The 22,238-nt window shown below is 39.6% G+C and overlaps 1 protein-coding gene across 1 annotated transcript; it reads right to left on the bottom strand.

Moving 5' to 3' along the window:
* Positions 1-5,782: 5,782 nt before the first annotated feature.
* On the bottom strand, positions 5,783-21,776 carry TMPRSS11B (transmembrane protease, serine 11B). Its single transcript, XM_012812138.1, has 10 exons — positions 21,769-21,776; positions 18,401-18,519; positions 13,850-13,965; positions 13,701-13,768; positions 12,257-12,417; positions 10,561-10,599; positions 9,258-9,435; positions 7,052-7,308; positions 6,560-6,702; positions 5,783-5,944 (listed from the first exon to the last, which is right to left on the bottom strand). Exons 1-10 carry the CDS (start codon positions 21,774-21,776, stop codon positions 5,783-5,785), a joined length of 1,251 nt encoding a protein of 416 aa, XP_012667592.1.
* Positions 21,777-22,238: the final 462 nt, after the last annotated feature.

The following is a 22,238-nucleotide window of genomic DNA, read 5'->3' as shown; positions in this document are numbered from 1 at the left end:
AGGGGTCTGGCAGGGTGCTGGACTTCTGGGGCAGTAAGAGCCTAGTTGAGGTTTGTGGTCTCAAATTGGAAGGCTGGTCAGTATAGCGTGTGCCCCTGCCCCAAGCAGCTGGAGGGCTGGGTTTAACCACTTTTGTGAGTTTGCCAGGCTGGATAATGAGTGGAGAAAGGGGCAAAGGATAGTGGATGTGGGTGTCACAACTGACCATGGTATTTAATCTCAATAAAAAGAACACAAAGATATATGAAGGGTGTGCAAAAAAAATTTCAGTCAATGGAAAAAAAGCTTCCAGTGGGCTCTGGGTCATCAGGCCTATGTCTAACAATAAAGTTTATAAACAAGCTTAAAAACAAATTTTTATATTTTGCATCACTTTATCATCTCTCTCTGTTCCCTTTTCAGGGAAAGCAATCTTCGAATGCATTAATCTGAAGTCTGTTTTGCAGACAAAGTACTAACTTATGAGTTAGAAGCTTGAGCTCTCACCCGCTGGTGAGTTGTGGTAATAGAAACATATCTTTGAACAAAGAAGTCATTATTAATAGTTCTTTGTTAAAGTCACAACTAATCAGTTAATTAGAAAATAACCTTGTCTCCTTTGTGTCACGCATATTATGCTGTTAATTTTCTTTATTCTTAAAAAAAAAGTGCCTGTTTTCAATCAAACTTTCACAAAAAGCTCTGGTCTCTGCTGTGCAGCTCCCCAGTCTAAATCCATGAATTACAGCTCATGTACTTTTGTGACCTCTGTGTGTCCCAGGAATATGTGTGCCCACTCATCCCCCTCACCCCCACTCCACCACCACCACCACCCCCTCCCCGTCCTGCTCAGCAGGTGGGCTCTTGTCAACTGTTCCTCCATGGACCTCTCCAAGCTCTCCAAAGTGTCCTCTGCCTGGAGAGAGAAGGAGAGAGAGAGAGAGATATGAATTAGACTAAGGCTTTTCTTTGTTTTGTTTGGAAATTAAAACATCTCCTGGAATCATTTATTTCTGGTTCATTTTCATACCCCTTCCAAGTAATAAAGTTCTTTTAGTAAAGTAAAACTTTTATCTTTTAATAAAATGGTGACTTCAATGATTTGGGAACTCATTGTGCTTTTATCCGTTTGGCCTTTTAGTTTCTGAGCATTTTGATTAGTACTGCCTGCTTCATGTCTCAAGTCGGAGCTCTAATTACGGCTTGTGTGAACTTCTCCAAAGTCTGTCAGCATCAGAGGCAAGGATGGTGCAGCCCATTACTGTGTATGAGAATATATATACGTAAATATATACACTTTTTCAGCTGATCCAGCACACTGAGCATTTTTGTGGAGATGAAGATTGTAAATTCTTTACTTGAGGCTGAAGTAAAGACTGAGCTGCTACGGGGCTGCACAGAATCCACCTTTCGCAGGGAGCTCTCTGATAACTGCTTTGCCTCACAGTTTCTCCACCTGCTTCTCACTCCATCCGTGCCTTCGATATCAAGCCTTGACGATGGTCACTCCCTCCATCGTAGCACTCCTGGGAATCTCAACCTGAGAAATCATCACTCTCCCTTTCTCATGAGCCCCTTGTCTCACAACCCTCTTCCTCTGCCAATCTCTTACCCTCCTCTAAACACTGCCTCTCCTTTTCCTCTCACTTGCCTGTCTTCAATATTGTGGTTATTGCTCATCCAGGTTCATCTGATTTACCCCTGAGAGAAGCAGGAGACTCTGTGATTTCTACTCACAAGGTTGGGGAGGAAGGAAATAGGTTTGCAAATATCTGACTTCTGAATTAACTATCTACAAGACAGAGAAACTGCCGAAGACACGATCTTACATCTAGAAAATCCCAGAGACTCCACAGAGAGACTTCTGAAATTGATAAATTCAGTAAAGTCTCAGGTTACAGTATCAATGTACACAAATCAGCATCCTATACACCAACAGTCAAGCTGAGAGTCAAAAGGCCCACTACCATTCACAACAGCCACAAGGAAAATGAAATACCCAGGAGTATACTTAGCCAAGGAGGTGAAAGAGCTCTACAAGGAGTGCTATGAAACACTGAGGAAAGAAATCGCAGATGACACAAATAGAAAAACATACCATGCTCACAGATCCGTAAAATCAGCATTGTTAAAATGTCCATGCTATCCAAAGTGACTTACAGATTCAATAAATCCCAATCAAAATACCAAGGTCATTTTCTACAGACCTAAAAAAATAATTCTACACTTCCTTTGGAAGCCCCCAAAGAGCCCAAATAGCCAAAGCTATCTTAAAAAACACATTTTAACCCTATCACATAAAACACATTTTAATCCTATTATCTACTAATGGACACATAGGAGGAGCCCATAGCTTTACTATTGTGAATTGTGCTGTAATAAACATCAGTACAGGTATCTTTTTATGCAATGATTTATTTTCCTCTGGGTATGTACCCAGTAGTGAGATTGCTGCACCATATGGTGGCTCTATTTTCAGTTCTTTTACTGTTTTCCATAGACGTTACACTGTAGTTAGAGCATAGAGTTCTCTTTGCCCTGCATCCTCGCCAATATTTGTTTTTTGTTTGTTTGGTTTTTGTCTTTTTAGTAACAGCCATTCTGATTAGTGTAAGATAACATCTCACTGAGGTTGATGTGGTCTGGATGTTTGGCTCCTCCACATCTGATTTTGAAATTTGACCCTTGTGTTGAATATGGGGCCAGATGGAGGCTGAATGGTAGGTTCCTCAAGACTGGCTTGGTGCGGTTGGCAGGGCATCTAGAGAGTTCTCTATTAGCTCATGCAAAAGTTGGTTGTTTGAAGGAGTGGAGCCCCTCTCCTCTCCCTCTCCTCCCCTCCCCTCCTACCCTGTCTCTCCTCCTCTCCTGAGTGCCTGCCTGTGACACCTGTTTCCCCTCTATCTTGCTCCTTGACTGGAAGCACCTGAACATCTCAGCACAAGTTGGTGCCAGCACCGAGCTTGTACAGTCTGCAGCACCACAGTGAACCTTTCTTTGTGAATTACCCAACCTTAGGTACTTCTTTCATAGCGATGCAAAATGGACTAATGTAATGGTTTTAATTGTCATTGCTTTAATGATTGGTTACATTGAACATTTTTTTCATATACTTGTTGGCCATTTGTTTGTCTTCGTCTGAAACGTGTATTTGTGTCCTTAGCTCACTTTTTATTGGGTTTATTTGGTTTTTATTTGGTTGAGTTCCTTATAAATTCCGGATATTAGTCCCATGCCAGATATATAGTTTACAAAGATTTTCTTCCCATTCTGTAGGTTGTTTGTTCATTCTGTTGATTTTTTTCTTTTGCTATGAAGAAGCTTCATAGTTAAGTCTCATTTGTCTATTTCTGGTTTTGTTACATGTGCTTAGAAGTCTTACTCATGAGTTCTTTGCCTAGACCAGTAACCAATAGAGTTTTCCCTCAGTTTTCTTCCACTGTTTTCATAGTTCCTGTTCTTACATTCAAGGCTTTACTCAATCTTGAGTTGATTTTTGTATATGGTGAGAGATAAATGTCTAGTTTCCTCTTATGCCTATGGATATCTGATTTTCCCCGCACTATTTGTTAAAAAGGATACCTTTTCTCCAATGTATGTTTTTGTCCTCTTTGTCAAAGATCAGTAGACTACAAGTATATGTATTTCTTTTGGGGTTCTCTATTATGTTCCATTGATCTAGTGTCTATTTTTATGTTGGTACCAGGCTGATTTGGTTACTATAATTTTGCACATAATTTGAACTGAGCAATGCGATGCCTTCAGCTTTCTTTTTTTCCTCAATATCATTTTGGCTATTGGGGCTCTTTTTTTTTTTTTTTTTTTCCTGGTTCCATATGAACTTCAGAATTGTCTTTTCTAGTTCTATGAAAAGTAACATTGGCATTTTGATGAAAGTGTGGTGAGCCTACAGATTGCTTTGGGCAGTATGGTCATTTTAACTATATTAAGTTTTCTGGTCCATGAGCATGGGATGTTTGCCCATTCGTTCATATCATCCACAATTTCTTTCATCATTGTTTTTTCATTTTCCTTATAGATATCTTTCACTTCCTGGTTCAATATATTCCAAGGTATTACTTGGGGTTTTTAGTTACTGTAAATGGGACTGCCTTCTTGACTTGGGTCTCAACTAGGTCATTATTTGTATATAGAAATGTATTGATTTCTATGCTGATTTTATATCCTGAAACTTCGCTGAATTTATCAAATTTAAGAGTTTCTTTGAAGTCTTTAGGGTTTTCTAGATATAAATAATATTGTCAGTGAACAGGAATCATTTGATTTCCTTTTTTTCTAATTGCTCTGGTGAGGACTTCCAGCACTATGTGGAATAAGAGTGGTGACAGTGGGCATCTTTGTCTTGTTCCAGTTATTAGGGGGAATGCTTTCAACTTTTCCCAGTAGTATGATGATGGCTGTGGCTTTGTCATACCTAGCCTTCATTATTTTGAGGTATGTTCCTTCTATACTGAATTTGCTGAGGATTTTTGTCATGAGGGAGGTTGAATTTTATTGAATGCTTTTTCTGCATCTATTGAGTTAGTTATATAGATTTTGTCCTTAATTCTGTTTTTGTGATATCTCCCAATTATTTACGTGTGTATGTTAAACTGTCCTTGTATCCCTTGTAAAATCCACTTGATCGTGGTGTATTTCCTCTTTGAAGTGCTGATGGATTCAATTTGCTGGACAGTTCTTGAAACTCACTACGTGCTCAATAAATATGTGTTAAGAAGAAGTGGGGACAGAGACACCACTTGGTTATGGGTTGGCTTGGTGTCATTCTGCATGTCATCTGAGCCATACTTCACAACAAAGAAAGAATAAAAGAGCACCTCCATGGACAATTGAAAGAGGAAGTATTTTTAAAGTTTATTTTAGCTGCCTTGAAAATTATGTACTACTTTTATTAATTTTAGGGAATTGTGAAAGGTTAATTATTTGTAGCAATTACAAAGTCAGCCCCCATACAATTGCACTTTACTATAAAGAGAGCTACAGAAATAGACACCACATCCCCAGCCCAGAGGACCTCACATTATTTTTGGTGCAAGACGAAGCAAACAAGTGACAAAAGAAGAACATGAAGAAAATATTATATGAATTATTGTAACTTAAAAATCATTCTTTAATTCCTGATACATTTTGGATCTAAACTCAGTGAAAGTAAATTTGTGTAAGGGTAAATTCACCAGTTTATCAGAGATGAGCAAGAATGACTTTAAGCAAATAAATTCTGTTTCCTGGTCTTCAGTTTCTTGATCTATAAATTCATGGATTTGGTCTAGTTGAACCTCTGATATCCCTTATCCACTTCAAGTTTGCATGATTTGCTGAGGTACAATATTATCTTATATGTAAGTAAAAAATAAATGTACATTATTTGTCTCACATATTCAAGCTTAAAAAAATACAATTATAATTGATATAACAAAAAATAATTTATTTGTCAAATCCCATATATGTTCTTATACTAACAAAATCTGTATTTTATTTTCTTTTAATTCTGAAAAAACAAATTAAGGTCAATTCTAAATATCTTGGTAAAATAAATAATAACTGGGCTACTAATAAAAATTATATGTTGGCCTTCTTTATTTTCTTTTCTTCCTGTCTCCTACATTGGCGAAAAGAAAATGAATAGAGAGTGTTTTAGGCATAATTAAATATGGATAAAGACATTTATGTTTTCATATATAAGAGAATAATTAGCTTACAAACAATCAAAAAAAGAAAACCATAAAGCAGCAGGTGAGAAGCCCAGGCTGTTGTCTTCGTGTTCTGTCTGTGATCACTGTCTTCAGAGCCCAATCTTGGATGTGATCCAATGGCGATAAGAAGTCACACGTGTATAGACACCTGGCTTATTTTCTTGGCCACATCCCTGACCCCAGCTGACTATTCCAACAAGGTGCCAGATATTTCTGGAATCAGAATAAGCTAGTGGTCCTCCAGAATCATTCTAAAAACAGAAGGAAAAAATGTTTTCTATCTCATCAAAAAATTTCCTTTTGCCTCTCTTCCAGAGTTATCAATACCTCCTGGACACTGACGCCAAAGCCTAAGGCAGTTACAAACCAGAATATATTGTCTCCAGCTGCCAAATGTTGGCATGGGAAGGTCAGTAATTAACTTTATAATGAATCCAGTCAGAGTATGGAGATGGTGACCTGGCCCTTGTGGACACTGCCTTGAGCTTGTCTCTGTGAAGAAGCCTCCAAGGAGTGAGCAGATGTGATCAGCCTTTAGCTGCATCTCTGGATATGAAGGAAGCAACATTCTAGGTCCATAGCTTGCCCAGAAAATAGGACCAAAATTATCTTATAAACCTTTAGGTATTATATCTCATATGGATTCCCAGACTGGTGAGTTCATGAGGACAGGATTCTGTTTGCCAATGCATCCCCAGCATCTAGACTGGTGTCTGGTAAATAAATGGGATTAACAAATTTTTTAGTGGATTGAAATAAGAAGCTACTAGATGAAAATAATTAACAACAAGAAGATTATGTTGATAAAGATTTTGGTTTGGTTGACTCTATGGGAGAAAATGACCTGATAATGTAGCTGGACATACCTGACAGGCGTCAGCCTCCCCCGACATAAACCCGGCACACAGCATGGTCTTGTCCACCATCCCAGACAGGGCGTGTGGGGCATTGCAGCTTTCATTATCAATAATCTTCAAAAAGGCTTGTTGGAGTATGTCTGGGGAGGGACCTAAAGGCAATAAAGCCTGTATATTATGGGGTCTCAGCCTGGTTTATAGGGACAAGAGTACAGAGCATAAAACAGACTCTTTCAGTACCAAGAGCAGGGTAGGGCCCAGGCCTTCAGTCTCTCCCAGACTTTTGTCTTTCTAACCACCTAGCAAATAATTCCAGTTTTGACAAATTCCATGCCAGAGTCAATTTAAAAAGTGGCTACTATGTAACACTGTGCTTTTTGTCCCATAACTTTCTTTTCTTTTCAGTATATTAACTGATTGATTAATTGCATAGGTGGATGATTGAATAATCAGTTAAATAATTATTCCCAAGAAGCTATCAAGTTTTTATAAAAATCTTACCACCATGAGATAGGTGTCCCCATCCGGTCACCACGACACTGGCATTTTCTGAGAGCTTCAAGTTAGCATCAGGAAGACAGCTACTGCGGACAAACTTGGTAAAAGGAACGTCCTCGGCAAGCTGCACTAGGGCAATGTCGTTGTGATAGGGATTCCTATAATTTTCATGAAGAATAATGTTCTGGACTTTCCGAGTCATATGTGGATCTTTTTCTACATTTCCAAAGTTGACAGTCCAGCCTTCTGGACTGCTTGCCCTGAAGGACACAACATAAATAAAACACACTCAGTTTCTGGGTCACAGCAGTGCTACTAGTGGTCCTTAATTATCTCATAATTTTAAGGCATAAGGTTCCCAGGCAACACCATAAACCACTTAAATTCTTATTTTAAAATAAGAATATCTTTGACATGGATATGTTACAAATATAGCAGTCATATAAGGATAGTGCTAAGAGGCCAGGCAAGGTGGTTCACCCCTGTAACCCCAGCACTCTGGGAGGCTGAGGAGGGTGCATCCCTTGAGCTCAGAAGTTTGAGACCAGCCTGAGCAAGAGCAAGACCCTGTCTCTACTAAAAACAGAAAACCTAGCTGGGTGGAGTGGTGGGTACCTCTAGTCCCAGCTACTCAGGAGCATCACTTGAACCTCAGGAGTTTGAACTTGCTTTGGCACTCTACCCAGGGGACAGAGTGAGACTTTGTCTCAAAAATAAATAAATAAGATAAAAAAGAATAGTGCTAAGAATTCCTAGACCTGTCAACTTTCAGAAGATCCTTCAAGTAGGACCCCCGAAACCTCTGGTAACTCAGTGGTATCCAGTTTCTGCACACCTGCTTTTGTAGGAATCTTAGGCGAATCCTTAGCCTTGTAAGTAGATGGGTCCGGAATTTGTCTTATTGTTTACCTCTGGGTTCCTGGAGTCTGGGGCAGCTTGCTTTACTCAGTCTCCTACTGTGCGGCATGATCTATGTATCTTGGCCTTTAATCTAGGTCTTGTGACCAGAATCTCCAGTTCCCCACTGAGGCCCTTCCTTGGTTTAGGACCTAATATCCTCTTTACTCTCACCCTTCTTTTAAAATGCCAGGTATTATTTGTTTTAGGTTCCAAGATCCTCATGTAGCTGTGACAGTCTTCTCTCCCACCCTTCTATCCCATTTTAAACCTTCAGCAACTCTATACAATCACCAGTGTGCTTTGTAAACGCCAATCTCTTAGAATCCACTCAGCTCTGCGTTGGAGAGACTTATACTTAAAAGGCATTGCTCAAGGATCTACTTTCAACAAGGACCCAGACAGTCCCTGGTCTACGGGCCATTTTTTAAAAATGGCTTCAGGAAGACAAGCCCTACAAATGTTCTTGTCAGAGAATTCTTCAGCAAGTAAGTTTCTCATCACAACCAATAAAACTAAATTTTCCAAGTGTATTTTCTAATGTTTCCTTTGAAAGATTTTTCTCTGCTTCTTTTTGTTTACTGTCCACAGAATACAACTTGTGTTGTTCCTTCCCACACATTTGAGGAAGGCTGTTTTCCCAACTAACATGTGTATTATTCTGTCCTATACAGCTCCCTCATCAATCAAATCTTCCATCTTTTGGGTCCAGATTGAATTTTACATTTAATAGAGATAGTTTCTTTCTGCTTCAAGTTTCCATAGACTGTGTCATACATGTGATGTTTACTATGCTATGCTACCTTGTATTTTTAATATACCACATTAAATTTCTTCAACTAGATCATAAACCTCCAGAAGGCAAGGTAAATAAGCACCTGGTCACTGTGGTTGGATGTAGTGGAGTTCACATCCAGCATCTTTTATTTAAGAGTAGTGTAATCCAGGACAAGTTATATCACATTTCTTAAGCCTTAGTTTCCTGTTTTTAAATAGGTTAAATTATACATTCCATTCAGAATTATTAGTGTGATCGAATAAAATGATACCAGCAATGTGCTTAACATCAGGCTAAGGCGGCTGTTTGGAAAGTGATAATTACTTCCATTGACTTTTCCCTCCTTTTCCTAATTTAAATGTTTTCTTTGCCCTTCAGTTATGCTGGTTATAAATCTCCTGTGTGATTGTGAACTTCCTGTGGCTTTGGTGAAACTCGCCACATTTAGGCTGCCCCTGAGGCTGTCCAGATAGGCCTGCACTGCAGCCTTCATTCGTGGGTTCTGCAGCCTTCATTCGTGGGTTCCGCACTCACCATTGGAAGCAGTGAGCGGCAGACACCAGCCACCTGCTGCTCACAAGTGAGGCCCCGCAGTGGTGCTGGCCTTGCCACTGCAAGCTGGCCTGCCACGGCCACATCCCTGCCAGTGCAGGTTTCCCATTCACAACTTTGTTGCCAGCTATAATACTGTTGGTCGCTCGCCTCCCACAACCTAGAAAAGGATTTATTTATGCAAGATCAGGTACCGGCAATTACGCTTTTTAGAGGAACTTTACCTAACAAATGTAATCAGTATAACCTGGTTCTCTGTACCCCGGTGAATCCTCTACAATAAATAAATAAATTATATATATATATATATATCTTTAAAATATTACTGGAAACCCTTAGGTGCCTGCCTGCATCTCCTGCTCAATACTGTCTCTTTCCTCCGGTTTAGTCAGCAGTGGTCCCCAAGCATGGTGTGCTCCCCAGAGGTCCTGAGTGTAGTGTGTTCCCCAGGGGTCCCCAAGTGTAGTGTAGTGAAAGACAGAGAGAGAGAGAGAGGTATGGTGCGCAGTGGTCCTCAGGACTCTTACCCTCTTTGTCAGCCTCTCCCAAACACTGTGTTTTATTGTACCTATTTGTTATAATTCTTGCCTCTCCAGGTAGATTGCAAAATTCTTGAGGGTAGAGAATTGCCTCACTTCAACCTCCATCTCAGCAGTGTATACAGACCATAGACACTACGGGGGTGTCCACTGCATGAACAAACACGTGGGTGTGAGCTGCAGCCAGTGTGGCACTCTGCAGAGAATTTACTGGGAAGAAGCATCTGGACACAGTGGTGTGTCCACAGTCCCAGAAAAGAGGGCAGCTGAGCCTCAGGGGTCTGGGAGGAAATGTGCTCTGACTGCACCTATGAATCATTGTGCTTTAACGTGGGCAACTTGGTAACACTGTCTCTAAAAATAAAAATTTAAATTTAAAAAGGATAAACTGTCTTATCTAATAAGTGTATTTGACTTAGCCTAGTCTGATCATGTGTTCTTAAGCCATGAGGCCCTTTTTCCTGCAGTCTTTCTTATTTTAATTGATTTAGCTCTGACATTCTTCAATCATAATTTCATTATGGGAAAGCAATTCTCATTTCACCTTGTATATGATTCCTTACAAATGTTAAATTCATAGACCAGTGCTGCTTTTCAAGAAGAAATTCCAAGTTCATATCTGGTATACTCAGTACTTTTGAAAGAGTACCACATGGATTTCCATGTGGTATATTTCAAAGATATTGAAAAATGATGAGGAAATACTTGTGAATGTATCATATTTGCAATAAAGGTTCTTAACTTACAGTTTTTGGCAAGCATTTCATAAGTAGCCTTGCTGATTTCTGAAAGTAAAATAAGTAACATATGACCAAAGAGTTCATCCGAATAACAAGAACATAAATGCTAATTTCCTAGCCCAGTTACACCCAACGTAACTGTTCAGACTAGCTCATATATTGATTATCTGCCCTAGAAATTCCACATGTTGTATTTTAACCATCTCTCCACCTCTCCACCAGGTAGTACATATAGGGAAAGGGAAGCTTTCAGTTGTATGATAGTTGTAGTAAAATATTCAGTGAAATAAGAAGCTGACAGTCTTCAAGAATTTGGATCTCTCTCTCTATGATAATTATTGGTACTCTGAAATACCAAAATCTCTCTCTCTCTCTCTCTCTCTATATATATATATATATTTTTTTTTTTTTTTTTTTGAGACAGAGTCTCACTTTGTCACCCTGGGTAGAGTTCTGTGGGGTCATGGCTCACAGCAACCTCAAACTCTTGGGCTCATGTGATTTCCTTGCCTCAGCCTCCCAAGTAGCTGGGACAACAGGGGCGCGCAACAACACCTGGCTATTTGTAGAGATGGAGTTTCGCTCTGGCTCAGACTGGTCTGGAACCTGTGAGCTCAGGCAATCCACTGCCTCGGCCTATCAGAGTGCTAGGATTACAGGCATGAGCCACCGCACCCGGCCCACGTACCTATATTTTTTAAAACCCCAATTAAAATGATATTTCATTCAGCTCATCTTGGTCTTTAATCTCCTTATTAGGACTGAATTGTGAAATTTTAAGAATTTAAATTTAAATTCTTTTTCCTGTTGGAAAGAGACTTTAGAGAGAAAAAGAAGAGGAGGAACCAGAGGCAGGAGCCCTGGGAACACGGAGTGCGCTCTGGGTCGCGAGTGGCCCAGTGCAGATGCCTCTCCCAAGGGCTGCCCCTCTTACCACCTTGGGGAGCGCTGCCCCACAGACACCTGTCGCTGGGGACCGGGTCTGTACTCTGAGGCAGGCCTTTCAGACAATAGGAGACCCTCAGCTCGCAAGAACCACTAACCAGGCTCGGGATCCACGCGCGGACCCCACGGGCCTTTCAGCAGGCGCGTAAGCTTGAAGGCCTTTCCAGGACCTTGAGGATCTTTACAAACTTCATCCCTGAGGACAAATGCTCTCATTTTCCTCCCTGGTTTTCTAGGGAATTATTCCAGTCGACTTTTTCTTTAAGAGTAGTATTTCTGGGCAGCGCCTGTGGCTCAAAGGAGTGGGGCTCCAGCCCCATATGCCGGAAGTGGTGTGGGTTCAAACCCAGCCCCGGCCAAAAAAGCAAAAAAAAAAAAAAAAAGTATTTCTCGGATTCTTCCACAAGAATCAATAGGGACTCCCATTCCCGTTCTTACTTCCCAATATCCTTACTAATGACCACGAAAACCATAAATCTGCTCCCTGACGAGATTAGGGCGTCAGAAGGAAAGATGCCTTGTGGAGACCCCTGCCCTTTCCGCACTCAGCTTTGAGCCCTTCGGAGCCCAGGCGGTTTCTGAGCTTCAGCCTGGTCCTGTCCCGCCCTGCCACAAAACCCTGCGGGACTTCGCCTCCCATTGCCAAGTCACCGCCAGCAGCATGGAGTTTGCTAAGCATACTTTCCCCCAAATCCTTGAAATTCATAGTTTAGTTACTTAAGTAATAGAAACTAATGGAAATAAGTCAAATCCCTACCTGTAAGTTTAATGGAAGTGGGGACCGCCTTCCAGGAAGCCGCGTTGTTCTTCGACAGCTGATGCAAGATCGCCCGGATCTGAGTCCACACGCGGTGCCTGCGCGCCCGAGGAAACTCAAAGGTCAGCCGCAGGTGCACGTGCGAGCCCTTGGCATTCGGCCTGCGGACGACAGAGAGGGTCCTCGCTGCTCAGACAATGTTCCAAGAGGCTGCGTCCCACATTTTAATTATTCTGTGTTCTTTACACGCACTAATGGAAGACACACAGGTACCGCCCCAGCGTGCATGAAGCGCAAAGGTCCCCAAGAATCTTCTAGCTGGTTCAGAGCTGCTGTTTTCTGAAGATGTGGATGGACCAGATGTGTCAACCAGAAAGCATGACATTTTAAGTGCGTTAGAGAAGCTGCAGACACGCCAACCAACGACTGGCATGAGATTCTGTTATAATTTCATGCAGAATTTTTCTAACAATTTAATTTTAGAGAAAGAGTTCAATGTAAAGGCAGAGCAGGGAAGCTTTCAAAGACCTTTCTCTGCGGAGAAGCGTACCAGCAGACTTACAAGGTGGGGACACAGAGGGCGGGGACACAGAGGGCGCTGTGCAGCAGCGCACAGAGCATCTTGATAATAAGCTTGGCACTTGCTTTTTATTAATCAGGAGGGGAAACTAATCCATTTCTAAGGCTTTCAAACCAAAAGTCATATTAATCACAACTTTAAAATAAAACCCACAATTCTATATCCCAATAATTATGATCAGCTTGAAGGGTCTTGGAAGGTTATTGTTTATCTGAAAGTGAGTAGGCTGGTTGGTTGGTCAGTCAGATTTTTTATTTTGTTTTAGGAGTTCGGAATTCTCCAGAATGGATTCTGGCAGTTACCAAGTTCCAAGTGCCCTGTCCCCCACATGTCACCTTCCTCCCTGCACCTTCCACAGAACTGCCCTCAGGCACCCCTTCAAAGACTCTTGAGACAAATGTCCAAAAATATCGACTTTGCTTCACAGCCATTGCAGAAATTGTAATTACTAAAGAAACCAAAAAAGGATTGTTTTAGGGAAGGCACATCCAGGGTGTGGAAAGGAGGAGTCCAGGACATGGGTAGGAAGCCTGCAAGTACAGAGGGGGCCGCAGACGTGTTACAGTATCTCCGTCCTGAACAAGAGTTTGCTAAATATAGTGATACTTTATTTTATGGAAAACTAGTTCTTTCTCTTTTTCTTTCTTTTCTATTTGTTTCTTTTCCCTTCCTCTTTCTTTATTTTCTTTATCTTTCCTTTTCTTTGCTTTCTCTCTTCCTCCCTCCCTTCCTTCTCCCTCCCTCCTTCCCTTCCTTCCTTCTGTTTCCTCTACTTTTATGTTTGTTTTATACTGTTGTCATCTGAAATTAAGGCTGTGTGATGTGTTACCTATCCCCAAAGATCTTGGATGACTTTGTACTTACAAAAGCTTGATGACCTCAGAGTTGACATATTCTTTATATATACTAGAATTTTGAAACATATACAGCATCTGTCAAGAGAAAAAAAAAGCTGCCGTGTTTGTTTCAATCAAATTTATAATAAAATCAGTAGAAAAAAATCTCTGATTTACCTTAGTTTCAATATCTTTGCTTAGAGCTGTGCTTTCTGGAGAAGCTCCGATTTGACAACTATCATGGTGTGTGACTCCAGAAATATGAAAATCACCTTGATAATAGTAAACCTTTCCTGTAAAATAAATATTCAAAGACTTTTAAAAGAAGAAGCATCAAGTCCATTTACATCTCTGCTTCAAAATATTCAACCCAGTATTAGAATAACCTAAGGGGGGGGGCAAATGGGGAGGGGAGGAGAGAGGAGGAGAATGAATATCTGTTTATTCTAGAAATAGGAATACCCAGCATCCACTGAATGACCTCCCTTCTTTCTTTTGTGTGATAATACACATTACTGCCTGCATCTTCCCCAAAACAGCAACGTCAGCACCACTAAGGATCCTGAGTGTACAATCAAGATGAAACCTATTTCCCTTGCTGCTCTGAAGCCTTGGCGCAGTGATGGCCTGATCTGTCTTCTGGGCTCTTCTAACCTAGGGAGCTCGACTGGCCTTTACTTTCTGGCTGGATTCACCCTCTCTTGCACCCTTCATGTGCGTCTTGGCATATCACATGAGCCCTTAGGGTCTTCCTTATTAATCACAAAGATGAAATTGCAATAAACTCCAACACCCTATTCTCTCTACTGTTTCATTATTTTCATCTGTGAAATTTGTCACCAAATGAGCTAGAGTAAATGCTAAAATCTGCCAAGTTTATGTCCCATGAAAAATGCTAAACCTGGGTATTTACAAGTAGACAATTTGTCAAAAGTTACAAATGTCATGGCCAGCTGAGAGAAATCAGAATTTTTAGACTCCCGACTTTAGTTATAATTTTACTGAGAAGCCACGTTGGTTCAATGTGCCATTTTAAAATTAATTTTTCTTCTGATTATTGTTATGGATTAAATTTTTTCCCTCCCCCCAATTCATATATTGATACTCTATAAACACCAGTGTGGCCACATTTGGAGATGGGTGCTTTAAGAAGTGAATTAAAGTTAGAGCTCATTCAGATGAGGCCCTGACCCAATATGACTGGCATCTTTATAAGAAGAGCAACAGGCACTTATTGGCGCTTTGCTCTTAGATTTCTAGTCTCCAGAACTGTGGGAAAATAAATGTCTGTCATTTAAGTCAGTCTGTGGCATTCTGCTGTGGCAGCTTGAGCTACTCAACAAATTTCAATGAAAAATTATTCTGTGCTCTATAATGTGGCCAGTTTTCTGTGGCTCTATAACTGTCCCAGTTTTACAGACATGGGAATAGTCTTCCATGACAAATTGCCCTTGATCCCAGAGTTGATGAGAAAACCTTTTATTTTAAGATAGACATATATTTCACTGCCTCTTTAAAACACTGTCATGGACTAATAGATTGTAACCCTGTGTATCCATCATAATCACCACAATGCTTCCAAAAGGCACATAGAACAGATCCTGCCCTGTCCTACTGAACAGTATGCCCTGGGGAAAAGAATCCCAGTCCAGTTCCTAATGCCACAACCCTTTAATACAGTTCCTCATTTTGTGGTGACCCCCCTCCATAAAATTATTTTCGTTGCTACTTCATTACTGTAACTTTGCTATTGTTATGAATCATAATGTAAATATCTGATATGCAGGATATATTATCATTGGTTGTAACCCACAGGTTGAGAACTGCTGCCCAAGTCAATAAATGGTGCTGGGAAAATTGGACAGTGACATGCAGAAGAATGAAACAGCATCCAAATCTCTCACAGCTCACAAAAATTTATTCAAGCTGGATAAAAGATTTAAAGGTAAGGCATAAAACCATAGAATTCTAGAAGAAAATGTTGGAAAAACTCTTCTAGATGTTGGCCTAATCAAGAATTGATGAAGAAGTCCTTAATGGCAATTATAGCAACAACAAAAATAAATTAATAGGAATTGGCTAAATTAAAAAGCTTCTTTCTGTATGGCCAAGGAAATAATCAATAGAGCAAATAGATAACCTACTGAAAGGGAGAAAATATTCACAATCTATATCACAATCTATATCACAATCTATATCCAAGAAGGGGCTAATAACTAGACTCTATAAAGAACTCAAGCAAATCCACAAGAAAAAGACAAATAACCCTATTAAAAAGTGAGCAAAAGACATGAACAGAATCTTTTCAAAAGAAGATAGGCAAATGGCCAATAAATGTATGAAAAGTACTCAATGTTGTTGATCATCAAGGAAATGCAAATTAAATTCTCAATGAGCTATGCCTCACCCTACCCCTGATAGAGTCACTTTTTTTGAAAAGTCATAAAAGAATAGATGCTCATGAGAAAGGAACACCCATACACTGTTGGTGGGACTGCAGATTAGTACAACCTCTATGGAAAGTCCCATGGAGAAACCTCACAGAACTAAAAGTAGACCTACCATTTGACCCAGTAAACCAAAATAAGTCATTTTTATCAAAAGACCCCTGCACTCAAACTTTTATATTGGGGCACAATTCACAAAGATGTGGAATTAACCCAAGTCCACATTAAATTATAGAGGATTAACAAAGTATTCCATGGAATGCTAGTCATCCATGAAGAAGAATAAATTAATGCCTTTTGCAACAATTCATGTGTAACTGGAGACCATTATCCTAACAGAAGTATGTAAAGAATGGAAAACAAACACCAAATGTATTTACTATTAAATTGAAACTAACTGATGAGCACTCACTTAGAGAGGGGTAAAGCTCAGCAAAAATCAAGCAGGCAGGAAGAGGGGGGAGGGGAAATCCCACCTAATGGGCACAGTGACTATCAGCTGGGCAACAAGCACACCTATAACCATGGAGCATTATAAAAGTGATCCATGTAATGAAAAATATATTACCCCCACTGAAATTGAAAGAAAAAAAGAATGAAAAAAGTTTTGAGGAACAAGAGTTTAAAAGAAACTAATTTTATACCATTTAAATGAGGAATTACAACAGCTGTTGTCCAGCTTATGTTCTCAGTGCTAACAAAGATTGTGTTCTTCCCTAGGCCAGAATCCTATAGCAAACCCATCTTGCAAACTGACTTCGAAAAAACCTTGTAACAAGAGGTTGTCTACTTTTTGTTCATGAGTAGCCCATTCAACTGATTCAACTTCAAGTAATACAAGCAACTCTAGCCTTATAAGTGAAATGTTAAGTGCTCGACCATTAAAGATGTTGGAGTGAGAATTCTCATCCCACATACTTCCTGCTCAAGCTAGAGTGTGCTAGGCTTTCTGTTAAGGCATTGTTTCCCTAAGAGAAGGCAGCTGTGAAAACACATGCTGTATCTTGGAAGGGTAACTAAGTGAGCTACTGGGCTCCATTGACAGATGGAAAGGATGGTTTTGAGAACTCAGGACATTATATGAAAAATGTTATTTTTTATAAGTAGAGTCAAGGAGAGGACAGAAAGATCTGTAGGGTGAAGATGTCATGCACAGATAAGCTTTCAGGAGACTGAAGGCCAAGCCCAGGAGTGCAAGGGAGAAGCAGAGGGGACGCTGTGTTGAAAGAAGTGGGATCCCTGCCAGTGCCTGAATTGTCCAAAACACATTTGCACTGCCTGCTGTATAGCATGATGTATTTCAGAGAAATAAAACCCTGAAAAATCATGATAAATAGAATGATACACTTAAAATATTAAAATATTAAGTAGATTGATATTAAGCTTTTAAGTGAGCTGTATGCTATTTAAAATGGTATGTTATCAAGTGAGTCATGCGAGCCTCAATGAGCTGTGTGGACACAGGGATGGTGGTAAGACTTGCCCTCCTGAGCTTAAAGAATTACTGTGAGGATCAAGTGTCAAATTTTTTTAATGATCTAAATGACTAGACAATTTAAGGGCTTATTTTTCTGAGAGATAAATTGGAAAACCAAGATTTGTGAATGTACTATTATTAATGGTTTTAAAAATAGAATTAAGTTTGTGCTCCCACTTATGGGTGTGACGGGTTTATGTCACACCTCCTGGGGGTGGGACACAACTACAGCAGGAACTCTACCTGCCAAACGCAAACATTGAGACCTAATTGTTTGTACACTCACATTAGTCTGAAATAAAAATAAAAAATAAAAAGCAAAAAAAAAAAAAAATAAGATCAAGTCTGTACAAACATTTAGCCATTCAATCACGTTTGGCCATTTACTATTGTGAGAGTGATTTGGGGGTAATTCATTTCCATTTAACTCATCATTTCTTAATGCGCAATAGCAGAATTAAGCCAAGAAAAACAGGAATGTGGCAGTTTAAGGTTTACTCCAGGACACATCACCTACTACATAAGCTCCTGTAGTGACAGTGAATACTGGCATCAAAATATTTAGTTTTATGGGCTCAGCCACACCACTGTAGTTCGTGTTATAATTTATAAGGCGGTGTTTGATTCAAAGAAATTATAAACTTCTATGTCAAAAAATAGGAAATTATTGTGTTGAACTAAAATAGTAAACAAATGGGGAAATGTCCAAGAAGAAGTTTAATATTCATGTTATTTCTTGTCTATGTTTAAAATTAAAAGGAGATTTAATAATAAGGGTGAAAATTGGAAATAGCCAATACTGACCAACTGCCAGAAAATGAACAAGGAGACCGACAGTTACTCCCAGGATTGCCACCACTCCGAGAAAAATAAGGATTGTCTTCCCCAGTGGCCACAGGCTTCTTCCTGAAGGCACGCCGAACCTATCACCAGGGAAGAATGGCTTACATCAGATGGCAGGCATTCCAAATCTACACTGCATGACTTCTAAGCTGTGCACGGATCCCTGTGTGAGTTTAGAACACAGAAACCTCAAGCACCTCAGAGACCCTACAGCTCATCCACTTAACAATGGTGTTTGAGCACCATGTCACCTGCTGTGAATGCAGCAGTCAGCAAAACACAGTCTGTCCTCATGTCTCTGAGGAGTAATTGAATTGCTTTTTTCCTTTTAAATCTAAAGCAGGCTACAAAGCATCAGGTTTGGTCTAGATGTGTCTTTGTGAACTACATCCATACCATAAACATAAGAATATGCAGGTTTATAGACACAGTTAAATGTACAACATACCAGTTTTTAATTCCAGGTCTAAGAAATGCGAAAGGAAGCACCGCAGTATCTCTGCCTTATAAGACTACAGATAGATTGTTCCTTTTTTATTTACTTTTTCCTTAACTATATTTCCTAATTTTTCTACACCAAATGTAGATTATTTGTGTAGTATAAATCATTAGCTTGTATTACTTTTTTTTAATAATCAAAACCCATCAATTACATGAAAAAGCATAAGATAGTCTGATGACTCGGCACCGCCGTGCAGGTAGAGGGGTTTAGGGTTGCAGTCAGGTTTTATAGCCTCAGTGAACCTTGTCTACACAAGGCTTGGGCACCAGTTATGTTTTGTGTCTTGAAAGACATGATACGATGTAACTGCCCATTGGAGGAAGGATTGTGATACAAAAATTTCTGATTTCAAATTTCACAACTGTCTCAGCTGTTTCCTTGATCACTGCTTTCTGCATCAGCCCTAGTAGCCCTGCAAGCAGAAGAGTTTACAGTCAGGGGATATGTTTGGTGAGTTCAATGTCCCCTATAAACATGAAGATCTTTTGTTCTCACCCCTCCCAGGCCCACTGGCTTTTTCTGACACACCACACTGAGCTCCTCCACCCAGTTTTACTTCCTGGTCACTCTGTTCTTAATCCTACCTCTTTGTCTCTTTTGATGACTTGTTAATTCGGGTTTCCCAGAACCAACATTATATGTCAATCTCTTCAAAGACACCCCTAATTTCAGGCATATTCCATGTGTCTTTTCATACTTGAATTCGGTTGTTTAATCTCAGCCTCAGGGAAAAAACCAGCTATGCAGACAATGTCTTCCAGTGACTATAAACTGCGCTGTCAGAGTGAGCCTCAAATTTGTTTGCAGATTAGCCGGTTCCAACTTAGTCTGGTAGCGTAGTCTTTCTGAGACATGCATGTTAGTCTGTAGGACTCAAATATCACCCAGCCTAAATGATGATTCTAGGTGATGAGATGATTTCTATACAAACAATCACTACATTGCAGCTTACTAGAGGCCTTTCTCTGACAATTCCCTATGGATACCCTGGAAATTTTTAAAGAATACATTTTGTTTTCTATAGCTATTTTTCCCCTCCCACGGCTTTCTTTATGCCAAAACAAGTGTGGAGATTATTTAAAACTTAAAAGATTATAATAATGTATGATTAATTCAGCCCTTTCCCTAGTAAATGTGATACATGTACAGAAACTCTAGGAATTAATGGAATTATTATTTCTGAACAATATCTGAACTTGTTAAAATAATGTTCTAAATATTTTTTAAAAGATCCATTGATGAATAATTTACTTTCATTTACCAAATTAATTTTTGTCCACAGGTTTTTTTTTAAATGCAGAAATTTGCATTCCAGGATGAATCCTTCATTTAACAAAAATAATAAGTTGAAAATTAACCTTCAATGAATTTAACTAGTTCCATATAATTTAACTAAACTATAATTACTTCTCTTTTAGATTGAATCTGCTTCAAGTAAGACCTCTTTGCTGTTCTGGCATAATCGACCATTTGTCTTAATCAACTAATAATAATGATGTTAATAGGCCAGCTGCCATGGCTTACACCTGTAATTCCAGCATTACGGAGGCCAAGGCAGGTGGATCCCGTGAGCTCAGGAGTTCGAAACCAGCCTGAGCAAGAGGTAGACTCCATCACTACTAAAAATAGAAAAAAGAAAATCAAAAAAAGTAGCTGAGTGTTGTGGCGGGCACCTGTAGTTCCAGGTTCTTGGGAGGCTGAGGAAAGAGGATCACTTGAGCCCAAGAGTTTGAGGTTGCTGTGATACCACTGCACTCTACCCAGGAGGACAAAGTGAGACTTTTGTTAATTAATTTTAATAATTAATTAATTAATTAATTAAAATACTAATAAAAAGTGATGCTAATTATACTATTCAGAATTTTAAAGTATCACCTCACTATAATTCTCTCCTCACAGTCCATGTTGGGTATTATTTGTTAGGCATGATTTCCTTATAACCACTTCTGGCATTGCTTTAGCAGTGGAACTGCAAAGCATTAAAAAATACAGTTTTCATTTATCAGAACTTGGTTCATCATTTGAATTAGATGTGCCTGAATCCTGTTATATAACAGAAAGTGCTAAAGCAAATTCTAGTGCAGAACTTTCTGAATTTTATGAAAATAAACCACTTTTATTAGTGAGTTTTAAATCACACTTTTCCACAGGGCACTGTCCTGAGGAGCGGGTGCACGGTGTCACATGGGTGAGCGGCCTCTGCTGCTGTCTCTTGGAGCTCTGGAAGAAAAGTCTATGACAGGAAACCCATTTGGGAATTGTTGAAGTTTGGGGAGCACCTGCAGAGTGTCAGCTGCATTGTCAGGGTGCGTTATTCCAAAAATCTATAATGGTGGTCAGATTTTAAAATTATTTTTAGGAAAGTCTTTTAACAATAGAAATTTAATCTTTTTATTTCAAAGAGAAAGCTTAGAGCACTTCCAAAGAGAGTTGGAAGTTGGTTCCTCTCATGAAGCAGCAGAGGTGAGTGAGACCTAGAAATTTGATTTTGATTATCTTACTAAAGAATAAAAATGGTAGAGTTCTTACAAGCAGTCATAGAAGAAATGTTAGGCCTCATTTCATTAACCTTTTAGGTCAATTATATGCTTCCATTCTTTCCCAGTAAGCAAAATTTTGCTGAATTGATTCTTTTTTTTTTCTTAACTCCGAAACTTTCCCAGAGACTTGTCAAAGGGCCTTTTGACCTCAGGCAATAGCATGTTTCTTGACAATATTCAGAAACAAAAAAACAAATTATAGAAATAAATCAATTAACAAAAAATGAGAAGATGCTCTATAGCAACTTGTTAGAGACAGACGGTCTCATGAGTAAAATCCCACTTACCTGTGCATGGTGCTCTGAATGTTGTGGCTATCTCAGAGACAGCAGAGTTGAGGGCGATAAGGATGGTGGTGGTAGTGATGACCCAAGGAAGAGCCTTCTGGTACAGCTTTTGACTTCTGTCTTATATTCAGTGTTGGTTGGCTGTTTTTTATGGGCTGGGTAAGATGTGGAGGACAAATAAGATGAAACTTGTCCAACTAGTGTTAATCACAGTCACATTTCTATGGTTTCAAGACAAGGAGTCATCTTGGTTATTTAGAAAAAAATCACAGCCCAGCTTGAATTGGTTACCCAAGAGATACACCCAAGACAGCTTTGTGGTGACAGGATCACCTTGACTCTGTTCCTGGTGATTCCATCATCCTGGCTTCTTATTCTGCAGCTGAAACGAACTGCTACCAGATAGAAGTTTTTGAAAAATGTGTTTTTACAAGGTATCAGTTTTAATATAACTAATATTGCCACAATTC

Source organism: Otolemur garnettii, unplaced genomic scaffold (assembly GCF_000181295.1).
Source record: "Otolemur garnettii isolate 467f Iridium unplaced genomic scaffold, OtoGar3 scaffold00191, whole genome shotgun sequence".
NCBI lineage: Eukaryota > Metazoa > Chordata > Mammalia > Primates > Galagidae > Otolemur > Otolemur garnettii.
The sequence above is the reverse complement of the archived record's forward strand: the minus strand, read 5'-3'. Positions and strand labels throughout refer to the sequence as shown.

Bases quoted from the DNA above. Each gene is read 5' to 3' on its own strand.
- TMPRSS11B (XM_012812138.1), bottom strand. The intron at 10,600-12,256 runs GTAGGGATTTGA...TTTTACTTTCAG, and splicing joins CACTTCCATTAAACTTACAG to AAATCAGCAAGGCTACTTAT. The intron at 6,703-7,051 runs GTAAGATTTTTA...TATTGCCTTTAG, and splicing joins GGGACACCTATCTCATGGTG to GTCCCTCCCCAGACATACTC.